Genomic DNA, 12581 nt, shown 5'->3' with positions numbered 1-12581 from the left:
TCGATGGCCCAGCCCATGGCCCCTCCCGAGAACCCTGTGCACAGTCATCAGTGAACCTTGGGATTTGTTCAAATGTAACCGTACGCAACCTTTCAGGGTTTGGATGATTTGACTAATTTTTCACTCAATAGCTTCCTTAGAGATTCCTCTACTGATAGCTACCATTTCAGACGAGGGAAGTTATTTTTCTCTCTGCGGCTCATGAAAAGGACAGACAGGTGGGCGGGGCAAGGCCTTTGGGGTTATCGGCACCAAACTCAACGACCAAAGAATTCAGTAGCATCTGTCCATGTACGGTTAGTTTTTAAAACAACTGTGGGCACATGACAATCGGTTTTGTGGTTAAAAATATTAACAGGACATTAAGATTAACAGTGATGAAACAGAACATTAAAAATTTGCATCCAGAAGGTGACATGTTTCAAAATAGCTGTGTATTCAGGGGTGGCAAATCCTGGAGCCTGTTTCCTTGGGCAATCTGCCCCAAGCAAATTTGGTTGTGTTCTCATTTCCTTGAGGCCGGCCGTGGAGGTGGCCGGCTTCCCTCACGGATGTGATTGCTGTAGCTCTGGTCCATAGTTACATTGGTCCTACCCTACGCCACCTAGATGCTTCTATTCGTCGTCTATGGCTGCCAAAATAAATCACTGAAAACTTACTGGCTTGAGCAATGCACATTTATTTTCTTACAGCTCTGTAGGTCAGGAGTTCAACCCTGGATTCACCAGATAAAAATGAATGGTGGGCAGGGCGGCGTTTCTTCCTGGAGGCTCCAGGGGAGAATCCGTTTCCCTGCTCATTGAGGTCAGTGGCAAAGTCCAGGCACGTGTGGTTAGAGGACGGAAGTTCCAGTTTCCTTGCTGGCTGTCAGTTGGGGCCACGCATAGCCCCTGCAGGCATCTCTCTGGTCCTTACACAGAGTTGCCTCCATCTCCGCTGGCAACAGGGTGATAGATCCTTCTTATGCTGCCGTCTCTCTGACTACCCCCCTTTCCCTTCTTATTCCACTTTTCAGGACTCATGCAGTTCAGATTGGGGCTCCCCCAGATAATGTGAGATCATCTCCCCCCCCCCAAGGTCTACAACCTTAATCCCATCTTCGAAGTCTCTTGTACCCTGTAAGGTAACATTTTCAGAAGGTTTGGGGACTGGGCATCCACAATGTTGGGGGGCTGTTGTTTTGCCTAGCACACTCTCAACTAAGAGTCACCTTAAAACCCTTGGCCTGTAAGTGATCAATGTGTTTCAGTGATAGGACCTGGCTCCATAATGCCTAGGTCAGGTTTCACTTTTTTTTTTTTTTTTAATCACATCTGAAGTTGAAGCTGATATCCATTGCTGGCTTGATCTCATGTTCCCATAAATACAGCTGAAGGGCGTTATCAGACGTACCGTGGAATCCTATGCTCTCAACAGCAATCTCTGCCATTCCGTCTTCCTCTTTTGCCCCAAAAATTAGGAGCTAAAATTTAAACCATTCCAGTTCGACCCCAGTGGGATGTCAAGAAGAGAGTTTACCTGGGTGTAGAGAACATGAGACTTCACTATACTTTTTCTATGAGTTGTGTTTATTTAAGTATTTTTATAAAAAAAACGTAAGCAGAACTAAGGTGTATCATCTTACGATAAGTGTTTTTCCTGGTATATATTCTCTCTACACCTCCCGGTTTGGCCCCCACTGGAAACCTGACTCCTTCCCCAAGGAGTCTGTTTCCTTCAAATGCAGGAAAACCTCATGTCTCATCTCTGATCACAGTGCTCACAGAGATTGGGCAGCATGAGCCAGACAGGAGCACCATTTCATGTGGGCTGGATGGTGGGTCACCAGGAAAGTAATAAATGATAAAGGAAGGTGGACCATCACTTCAGGATGGGGGAAGGAAAGGCGCTGAACTTCCAGCCCTGACTTGATACAGGATTAAAGCCACACAGGCTGGTTCAGGCCGGAGTGTGAAGAAGAAATGCTACTAATGTCAGAAGGAGACAAATACAGAAAGACCCAGGGCTGTTTTCAGTAGGTAGAAGGCACTGGATATCTGCTCTCTCTCTCTCTCTCCCCTGCTCCACAAATGAGTCCGCCTGCCCTTAGCCATAGCAGCTTGCTTCTTTTTCCACGAAGAGTCTCGGGTCAGGATTCCTCAGGCCCAAGCAGTGTCATCTGGGAGCCAGCCCAGAGACCCCAGTTGGAAATACTTGCCTGTCAGAAAATACTCAGAGGAGGCCGCCCGAAGAGTCCCCGTAATGGAGCTCTTAACGGGATTTCCATGCGGACTCACAGCGGGAGATTCGTCCCCTCCACACCCCTGCTAGGATATGCTTGTTTGGTCCCCCGTGTTCCCTGCTGATAGGACATCCCCTGCAACTGTGATGTGAATTGAATGTGCAAATGAGCATCCAGAAATCCTGGAACCTTTCCCGTAGCCTTAACTAGAGGGGATTTTTTTTTTTTTTTTGCAATTCCTAAACTTTTATTTTTCTTTCTTTCTTTCTTTCTTTCTTTCTTTCTTTCTTTCTTTCTTTCTTTCTTTCTTTCTTTCTTTCTTTCTTTCTTTCTTTCTTTCTTTCTTTCTTTCTTTCTTTCTTTCTTTCTTTCTTTCTTTCTCTTTCTTTCTTCTTTCTTTCTTCTCTTTCTTTCTTTCAATTCCATTAATTAACATAGAGTGTATTATTCATTTTAGAGGTAGAGTTTAGTGACTCATCAGTTGCATCCAACACCCAGTGCTTATCACATCATGTGCCCTCCTTACTGCCCCACCCCTCCACCCCCCTCCTCTCCTAGAGGAGAATCTAATGGAAGTTTGCAGCACCAGTTAACAGAGCAGTGAGGGCGGAGCGGCGTTGCCCATGCCTCTAAAAATCACGCACCCCAGACCAATAACTGCCCAGCTGGGAGTGGAAATGGAAACCTAGGAGTACCTTCATCTAGTGTCTGCTCCTCATCATCCAGGAGATTATCTACGGGGACCACAGCAAGGTTCGAATTCACAGCTCACGGAGGTTCCGACTACTGTTCAAGAAATTATTTTCTTTTTGCGGTACAAATACCGGCACAGAAGTGAGTTAATTGGAAGGAGGGCCGTTGGCAGAGAACCGTCGAGCTCCCTCCTGTCCATGTGGAGGTTCTGACGACTTGCCTTTGCTAAGAGACAGGAACTCTTAGACTGAGGTCGTTCCTCCTGAGCTTGCTCTGGGTGTAATTCCACGGAACACTTGCAGGCCAGCTGAGGGGGAACTGTTGGCGGGGGGAGTCTCCCCCTGTGTCCAGGTGCATGTCCAGGCGACTCATGACTCCCTGTGGAAGTGACAATTCCTGCAAGAGCCAGTCGTTGCCCACTTCCAGAACTCACAGACCTAATAATGTCTACAGAGTAGTTGGTTTGGATTTTTTTGGTCATGCTTTGCAAGGAACGGGTATCAGAATGTCTTGTTAGGGCCCCAAGTGGCAACCCATTTCAAAGTGGAGGCCGGCATTTTTGCTGTGTTTCCTCGCTGGACTGCTGAGTATCAGCAGAAGGCAGAGTGGCTTTTGAAAGACAGCGCCGTTCAAACTTGGGTTTTCACCTCCTCAGTGTAAGAGAAACCCTGACCGGCAGGCAAACTAGAAGCATACTGAGATTCCCATTTGCCTTAGTTATAAACACTGGATAAAAAAAAAAAAAAAATCACATTCGGCAGATCTTTTGTTTGCATAGTTCATTGAGTTCATGATGAGATGAGATCTGTTTGTAGCATACAGATAGCACTGGGTACGAGTGGTGGTTTGGGATTCCGAGTCACGAGTTTGCTTCCCTAGTCCGTCCCTCGACTCAAGCTCAGTGTGACCTCGAGTTAGCTTGTTACCTATTTAAATATCAGTCTCTTCAGATGTAAAATAAAGATAACCTCTCCTTGTAGGCTGATGGGAGATTTATACACACGGCAGGCTAGAGAGCTCTAAGCACAGTCTGACCCATTACTCTAACTTGAGTATTAGATGTTGTCATCTTTGCTAGCAAAATGAAAAAACTAAACCATCAACGGTATGAGATGTTATGCCTTTCTCAAGGGGATAATGTTCTTTGAGGGTAGCTAAAGACTATTTTAAAGTTAATCTCTTCTTCCTTTGGAACAGACAAAAAAACCAACAACGATGATTAGTGCAACTATCTTAACTAACCTCTCATAATACAGTGATGTGGGACTAAAATATTAGGTCCAATACATCTGCTTGTATAATTTGGAGCTGACTGTGCTGTTAGGTCATGAATTCAAGGTCTGCAGCAACCCAGTGGATCCAGGATGGCTCTGAACTTCAGCCATAAAATGAACAAAGATCCCAAGCAAAACTGCCGGGAGTCTGGGCAAAGCAGCGCTGTCCGGGGGAGCAGAATTTCCTGGGCAGAGCCCCTCCCTGACCCTGGCCTCCTCCCAGGAGAGCCTCGCCTCTATGAATGCACATTCAAGGTCTAAAATACAGGGCAGTTTCACAAGCCATTGCCTGGGCAATGGGTGGGGAGGCACAGGACTTCCTGGCAGGCTTTTAGATCTCAACAATAAAACACCTATCAGCCCCTTGGAGACCCTGGAGAACTCTCTGGACTTCTCCTATAGAAGGAAAGAGCTAACCTCCACCCATGTGATGAATCGCACTGTAGAACTCTTCTGACATATGAGGCTGGCACCAGTTCTGAAATTTCTCTGTAGAATTTCCCACTCCTGGTAAGAGAGTAGGAGTTAGGCACAGTTCTAGCACTTTAACTCCTTATCTCTTTTTTGAAAGTCTTTGCTGTGCAATAATTTTGTAGAGAAAAGAAGATTTCCAATCAATAGCTCAATCAAAAGCGTTTCCCTGGGTGGCACGTTATTTCAGAGAGCACAGGGATGGGGAGGGATCCGGTTTTTCTTGAGACTAAGGAGTTGCCTGAAATTGCCACCTGAACCCTCTTGTTCCCATAATAATAATAGGCCTAATTGTGAAATTCCAAAAATCTTGCTCAGGAAAAGAGAAAGGAAGAAAAACAGCAACTGTTGGCTCTGAAATTTCCTGGAGACAAAAATGCCAGCCCTGAGGAGGTGCAACCCACTTGTAATTCTGCCCGACGGAGTGTGACGCTCCGCCCCCTACCCGTGTGTCTGCGCACATGCGCACAGCTGTTCGGGGTCGGGGGGGGGGGTGGGGGGGTAGGCAGAGCGTCGGCCTACCACGTCACGGTCATGGCCAGGCTCGTGCCAGCGGACCCCTGAGCTGGCTTCCCGCGCTAGACAACCTTGAGCGCTTTCCAGGGTTTCTTGTTTCCTCTCCTTACCGCCTCTTCCTCCTTCCCTCCATTACCCCAATCTCTCTCAAAAGGATCTTAGTCCTGTGACACTTGTGCTGGGAGAGGGCTTTACTTGGCGGCTTTTGGTTTACAGGATCGTTGGTGAACAATCAGTCTGTCTGGCAGGAAGGTACGCCCACAAATATTACAGGGAACCAGCTGGCTCAGGGCGCTGGTCCAAGCAGCTTCATTTAAGGCATCGAGATCATAGAAGCCTTTGGCAGAAAAGTTAAAAAAAAAAAAAGAAAGAAAGAAAGAAAGAGGAACAAAAAGGAAAGAAAAGAAAAAGAAAAATGGTAAAATGGATCAGTTTTTATTCTGGAGAAACATACTCTACTTTTTATGGAAAATATTTTCAGGAAATACCTGTTGACTGAGGCTTTTAAACAAATCATACTACTTTTGCCAAAAAAAAAAAAAGTGCCACTCCCTCTTGCAAGGGTTGAATAAAAAGTTAGCTATGAACCAGAGACTTTTCGCTCCTTGTATTTTAAAAAGGGGAAGACATTGTTTTATGTGTTATGATATGCATTCTTCACTAATTATTAACATCTTTGCTTACACATTATTATCTTGCAAATACAACTTTTGGCCTTCTTTCAATTGACTCTAAATATAAACTTACAAAGGGAAAAGAACATGCATTTGTATTCTCCTCTTCTGTAATCCTTCAGTGGAATGTTCTGAAAAGCCAAAACTGACAGTTGAGGGTGAATTTAGGATGAATGATATCCTAAAAATGTATCATCTCTTCAAGGCCATAAACTTGGAGATTCTTTAAATAATTAGAGCGAAGAATGCAAACAGAATAGTTAATCTGACAAAAAGAAGTGTCCTTAAGAAAACAACCAAGACATCTGAGAAATGTATAATCTTCATTGGCAGACCATAGGAAAAAAGGCATATGGCTTTATTTTAGAAAAACAGTGTGGGATTTAGCTTTAATAAACCTTATTTAAATAGAATGGCTTTAGTACATTAAATTGACTGTGTCTTCGAATCACCCCAAATAGGTCCCCTTAAGTGTAGCCAGGCACTCAAACATAGATTGCATACTTTTCTTTTTATCATTTTCACAGCAAATATTTCTTCATTAAAGCCCAAGCAAATCTCCTGTGACTTCTTCCTAATGGTTCACACAAGCATAGCAAACTTTAGATTCCCAACCTGCTACTCCTCATGTTCTTTATTTTACTCCACGGGAAATTGAACCCCAGCACAACCTCATTTTTCTCCTTTGGACAAACCAGTATCACTTTCCACACGAATGTATACTTTGAAAGCTTTGAAAACTATTGAAAAAGGAATGGCGTGGACTTTCTCCTCACTCATACAATGTAATATGTATTCAAAAATTCCAGAGTATTCATTGAGTCTCACTGGGGATGATTCATCACATCGCTAAAAGTTTTTGAGCAGGACATTGACTTTGGATCTGGAGGAAGGGTTCTTTGGATTCCATGACCATAGTAAGTCCGTGGGGGTGGAAATCAGAATGGGAATTCTCTCTGCCTCGAGATGAATGACGCCTTCAGAAACAAAAACAGCATGGCGCCCAGAGGAAAACTGCAGGGAAGTACAGTGATAGGGCCTACCATTTCCACCTGTGGCCAGTAAGAGACTAATGAACACCCCCAGGGCCTTCAAGCCCGTCATTTCTCTCTCCTCTTCGAGACTTGTGATCATTATGCTCAGGCACAGAAGGTGATAAAGTCAGAAGTGAAGAAAACAGATTTTTTTTAAGATTTTATTTAATTATTCATAAGAGACAGAGAGAGAGAGAGAGAGAGAGGCAGAGAGAGAAGCAGGCTCCCCGCTGAGCAGAGAGCCTGATAAGGACCTCGATCCCAGGACCCTGGGATCATGACCTGAGCCGAAGGCAGACGCTTAACCATCTAAGCCACCCAGGCACCCAAGAAAACAGATTTTTGACACCACAGAGAATTGCTAGGAGAGAGTTTCAGTGAGGCAAACAAGGTCTTTGTGGGCAAATGCTCTAATTTCAATGGATGCATGTGTTCATCTTGAGCCCTTTTCCCACCTGAACGATGAGTCCTCCTACTCTTGGCAAGGACTGTGAATAGTTGGGTTCTAGCAGCCTCTAGAACTTCATCATGACAACCTAGATTCCACTCTGTGGGTTGTTAGAGAACTCTCCCGGGTCACATTTCTGACAAGAGTGCTCTGGACTGATCAATACTAAATGACTTGGAGGTACCCTCCAGTTATGCAAATCTACAGTTACAGAAGGAGGATTACTGAATTGAATGATACTTTTCTTAAAACCAAGAATGATTTTCCTTTGAGGCGATCCACTGAGAAAGTGATGATGGTAGAAATAAGATTCGCAAGTCTGAGTTGGCCTGGCAAACATTCTCTGAACTACTTTGTTCTCGCCCCAAATGGGCAAACAAACGCTCCGTCAGTAGGCCACACACGGCAGTCAATGGGGTTTCATTTGGCTTGTGCGGTGCTTTACAAAGCATTAATTGCAAAATTTGAAAGATCTGGGCATTGCCTATCGATTTCTGGATTTACAGTTTCTTCTGTGTTTTCGAAAAACATGCCCACACTGGGCTACATTTCTTAATGGTAACAGCAGGAAGCAGGTAGCCGTGGCCTCCTTTAGAAAGAGTCGGTATTCTCCCACTCCCGTGGCCCCCACCCTCCCTTTTGTCATACGTGGACTAATTTATTCAGTTTGGCACCCTGGCTGGTGGACCCTGAAAACTGTGAGGCCGGTAGCCTGCTCTGTGAACACTAAGAAACATTCATATTTGAAAACATGTCTCCAGGTGCCCGCCAAGATTTTTTAAGCTTCATGTTTTTTAAGTATAAGTTTGATAATATACGAAAGTAACTTTTGGGAAATACAGGGAATGCCAGTGGGTCGCTCTCCTTGCACAGTTTTGACAATAGTGTCTTTACGTCTTAGCATCTGAGGCCCTTTGGTCAGGCCTTCTAGAACTGTTTTTCCTATTTGGTTATAGTCAAGACAGTAAATGTTGCTGATTGCAGTTATTTGAATAAATAAGAAGGAATACCTCTCCTCTTAATAAGTTCAGAGAGAAAAGTCTCCCTTTACAGACTCAAGTGTTTTTTTGTTTTTGTTTTTGTTTCCCAGAACTTACCTGTAATGGTCCTGACTTCTGGTTTTTTAGGTTCTGATCTCCTTAACTCTTTAGGTAACAAGTTGTTTTCATTATGCCACTTTTTCAGACATTGTGGTTCATGGATGGCAATAGATTTTGTTCCATATTCACGACCACAAATGTAGCAGATAACTGTTGGTGGACGCCTTATCATTGTTGGCTACAAGTAATATAAAATATCTGTTAGATAAAGTGCAGGCGTAGAAATTACACTTTAAATTATAATACATTCACATTAGCTGGACAATCACATTTTTTAAAAATTCCAGCCAGTCAGGTAAATGGAAATTTTTTTGACAACTAAGAGAACAAACCATGTCATCTGAGTGATTGGGGTGGGGGTGCAGGTGTGGGTTTGGGAGGACGATAGGAGATAAAGAAGAGCTGACCAGAATTCTACAAATTGGTACTTTATAAAATGTGTTTTCTCATTTAATGATTTTTGATTACCTATCTTCCGGCCATTCTCCACGCTGGGAGACTACGGAAATAAATCAGGTATGAATCATCTTTTCAGTAACATCAGGCTCTAGTAAGCCAATATTCCTGAGAAGTCAAGTCATTAAGTGTCACTGGAGAGTCTAGAAGGGACATTGTGTAGCGAGCGTCCCACGTTCCCTCACCTTAACAACTTCCTGTGATTCTAAGCCTTTTCTGACCTGGAGCAGGCTCCACCCACAGGCAGGGCGGCTAATCAACCACAAGTGGGAGTTGGTCGATAATGGCCACTTCACCAAGGCTTTTTCCATGCAGTGTTCCAAGAGCCCCCGGTGGGATTTCACCTCAGCTGCTCATTCACACACTATATAGACTTCCTTCTCTTCCCTGTCGCTCCTCCCACAACTTTACTGGGGGTCCTGGGATCACCACCCCAATAAACTACTTGGACTCAAATTCTTTTCTTAGCACTTGTTTCTGGGAGAACTAAATCTAAGGAAGACTGAAGGTTAAAATGGAATAGGGAGTTTTTGCTTCTCTCCAGGGTATAGAAAGTGACACGAAACTTTGCTCCCACCTAAGCAATAAGAACAAATCAGAGAGCTTACGGAAGCATAAGTTTTTAGTCTATTGGAGAATCAAAGTTGCAAGGTAAATTAATGAACCAGAAGGACCGCCTGAGTTTGAGAGTGGATCAGCACAACCAAGAGAATCTCCCAGGCTGCAACCTTATGTGAATATGAGACAGCAGGTGTCTCCCACAGAGAGAAGGCAGGACAGCTGAGTGTGAACCTTACTGAAATGCAGGCATGCATGCAGTAACTATCTATATAAGCCCTCCCACACCCCGTCTTACACCCAGTAACAGTAAGGGGTGGGGCAGTCTAACAATGCGGAGAGAAACCCTCACCAATTCAGGAATGCAGGTCCTGCCTAAATCTGAGGCTGGAGAACTAGGCCTTGCTCTGGGTTCGAGATAAGAACAATCGACTGCTGATGGAGGGGTAGGAACTAAGGAGGGAGGGGACAGTAGGAGGGACTCCCTCCGTGTTGCATGCCGGAAGGGTCCACAGCAGCCTAAGGCTGCGGCAGGAGAACAGGGAAAAGCCTTGTAGCTCCCAGGCTTTATATGAAGTACAAGGCAGGGGTAGCTTACCATTGGGGAGTTTAAACCCCAGGACTAAACTTACCTAAAGCAAGGACTAAACATTGGAAATAGATTGTCATAGAATTCTTAGATTTTTCTTAAACTGATTTTTTTAAACAGAGAATGTGATATATTAAAGGTGCAAATTTTAATGTCTACAGTAATCACAAACCACAAACACATGCAAAGAGGCAGAACTAAAAATTCAACATGGGACGTAGAATGAAAAAAAAAAAGGTAAATTAACCACTTGCCGAAGAAAGATAGGAAAGAAGGAACCAACAAAACAACAAACAAACAAAAAAGGGCAAGAGGAATAGAATTAAAACACCAAGGTGATAGACTTACACTCAAACAGATCAATAATTACAGCAAATATAAATGGACTAAAGAACATAATTGAAAGGTCTGGATTGACAGACTAGATAAAATAAAAAATCTCTAGATGAAAAACCCCAACTATATGTTGGTTACAAGAAACACATTTTATGAATAAAGGCACAAACAGTTTACAAGCAGAAGGATGGGGAAGAAGTTTCATGTAAACACTAATCAAAAGAAAATGAGTATGGCTCTATTAGTGGTAACACATAAATGAAATGCAAAGGTTGGAAATGTTTCTTCCAGTTGTGAAGACCAGGGAAGCCTGAGGGAAGTAGCATTTGAAGAATGGGTAGAGTTTGGATCACAGAAGGTTTTGGAGATGGGGAACAGCATGAGCGAAGCCTCAGGGACAGGAACCTAAAAGTGAGTGGAGAGAAGAGCAACTAATATAAAATATTTATATTAATAATAACAAATAGTTGCCCAGTGATAAGTGTAGCCTTGAGAACTATAATCAGATAGTTTGGCTGCAGCCGTGCTATGAACAACCATGAATGCCATGTTAAGATCTGGATTTTGTTTTGTAAGTGATAGGAAGCTATTAAGCAGGGGAATAACCTATAATTGCACTTATAGAAAATTAGTCTGGCAATAATGTATCTCCAAGGGCTGTGTTGGCAGCACATCAATGAGAGCTTGAGCATCCCTGGCTCTGGGGTAAGGAAATCATGGATCCAAGAGAACATCAGTGGTGATGTCACTTGCGGAAAAGAGGAAACCCGGAAAGGCAGGTTAGGGAAGGAGAAAAAAGTGGATTCTGTTCTGGACGTGTTGCGTTTGATATCCTAGTAGAATTCAAGTGTAAGTCCAGCCAAAATAGCAAATAGAGTCCTGTCCTTTGGAATTAATGGGTTTCAGAGCTTTGCACACAGAGATGATGTTTAAAACCATGAAAATTCCAGAAAAGTAGAATATAGAGTATGTATGGAGGGAAAGTCCTGAGGGAAATCTACAGTGAAGAGATTGGGCAAAGGAAATCACAGCCTGAAAAGACAAAGGTTCAAGTTCTCAATTAAAGAAACAGGGCGTGGAGACAAAAGACTCCGTTCAGAATTCAGGAAACACTTCCGGTTTCCAGAAAGGCGGCATCACTTCTGTCCAATGCCACAGGGAATAATGGGGGGTTGAGGAAAGTCGCTAGATTTGGTTGCTGACAGATTATATACCAGTGACTTTTGAGAGTTGAGCTCTGACAGAGGGATATGGGTAAAAACTTAACTGTTAAAAGTTAAGGATTAAGTCAAGGAAAACAGAAATACAACTTCAAAAAGTTCGCAGAAAGGAAATTTGAGACAGAGGTAGAGCTGAAGAAAGATCTGTTTTGGGGGCGCCTGGATGGCGCAGTCAGTTAAGCCTCTGACTCCTGGTTTCTGCTCAGGCCCCGATCTTAGGGTCATGAGATGGAGCCCCACGTTGGGCTCTGCACTTAACTAGGGTCTGCTTGAGATTCTTTCTCTCTCCCTGCCCCTCTCCCCTACCCCCCCACTCTCTCTCTCTCTCCAAAATAAATAAATAAATCTTAAAAAAAATAAAGAGATCTGTTTGGTTGTTGTTTTAGGGGTAGAACAATCTTAGGCAGAAAGAGACAGTTAGCACTGAGAGCAGAGGGCTAAGTATGGGAGCAAGGTCTCTGAGGAGGCAGGAGGAGATGAGATCCCCGGATGTAATTAGACATGTTAGCCTCTGAGGACAAGGAGAAAAGACGAAAGAGGGATGGGTCATCAGGAAGTGAGGCACAAGAAGGAGCTCCTACAGGATGAATTCAGCCTTCTAACTATGAGGCAAACCATCTTCAGAGAATGAAGAGATTTGGATTCTGGGAAATAAAATAGCAAAAATTACTGAGGTGTTTGCAAAAACAAACTGGGATTCTCTTGGTACCGCAGAGAATCTGACAGTCATTCAATTAGGGAAGAATACTCACCGGATAATGGGAAGACCCAGTGAGGATGAGCTGCAAGAAACTTAGTGGAATGAAAAGACCTTTGCCAATGTTTGTAAGTAGCACTGGGTGGCGTGAAAGCAGAAACAAATTAAGTTGGTGGTGTGGTTTCCTTTGGGGATATAAGACACGGTCAAATGTGTGCAGGTTTGAGAGTCAGCCAGCTTTTCACTAAGGCTCATGGGGGTTACACCTGCAGTGCAAAGAGAGAGCAAAATCAA

At 43.7% G+C, this 12581-nt stretch overlaps 1 protein-coding gene across 3 annotated transcripts in view; it reads right to left on the bottom strand.

Moving 5' to 3' along the window:
- Positions 1–667: 667 nt before the first annotated feature.
- The window catches only part of LOC113929628 (zinc finger protein 474-like), a 59044-nt gene continuing 47130 nt past the window's right edge, over positions 668–12581 (bottom strand). The window contains exons 3-5 of one of the 3 annotated variants that reach the window (XM_027606659.2): positions 8429–8609; positions 2917–5512; positions 668–1518 (exon numbers count right to left, since the gene is read on the bottom strand). In XM_027606659.2, the coding sequence (XP_027462460.1) occupies positions 5367–5512; positions 8429–8609 (327 nt within the window). In that variant the 3' untranslated portion in view covers positions 668–1518; positions 2917–5366. The remainder of the gene's footprint in view (positions 1519–2916; positions 5513–8428; positions 8610–12581) is intronic. The other 2 variants (XM_027606660.1, XM_027606661.1) reach the window with 2 other exon arrangements.

The sequence above is a fragment of the Zalophus californianus genome, chromosome 5 (assembly GCF_009762305.2).
Source record: "Zalophus californianus isolate mZalCal1 chromosome 5, mZalCal1.pri.v2, whole genome shotgun sequence".
NCBI lineage: Eukaryota > Metazoa > Chordata > Mammalia > Carnivora > Otariidae > Zalophus > Zalophus californianus.
This window is presented reverse-complemented; position numbering and strand designations above follow the sequence as displayed.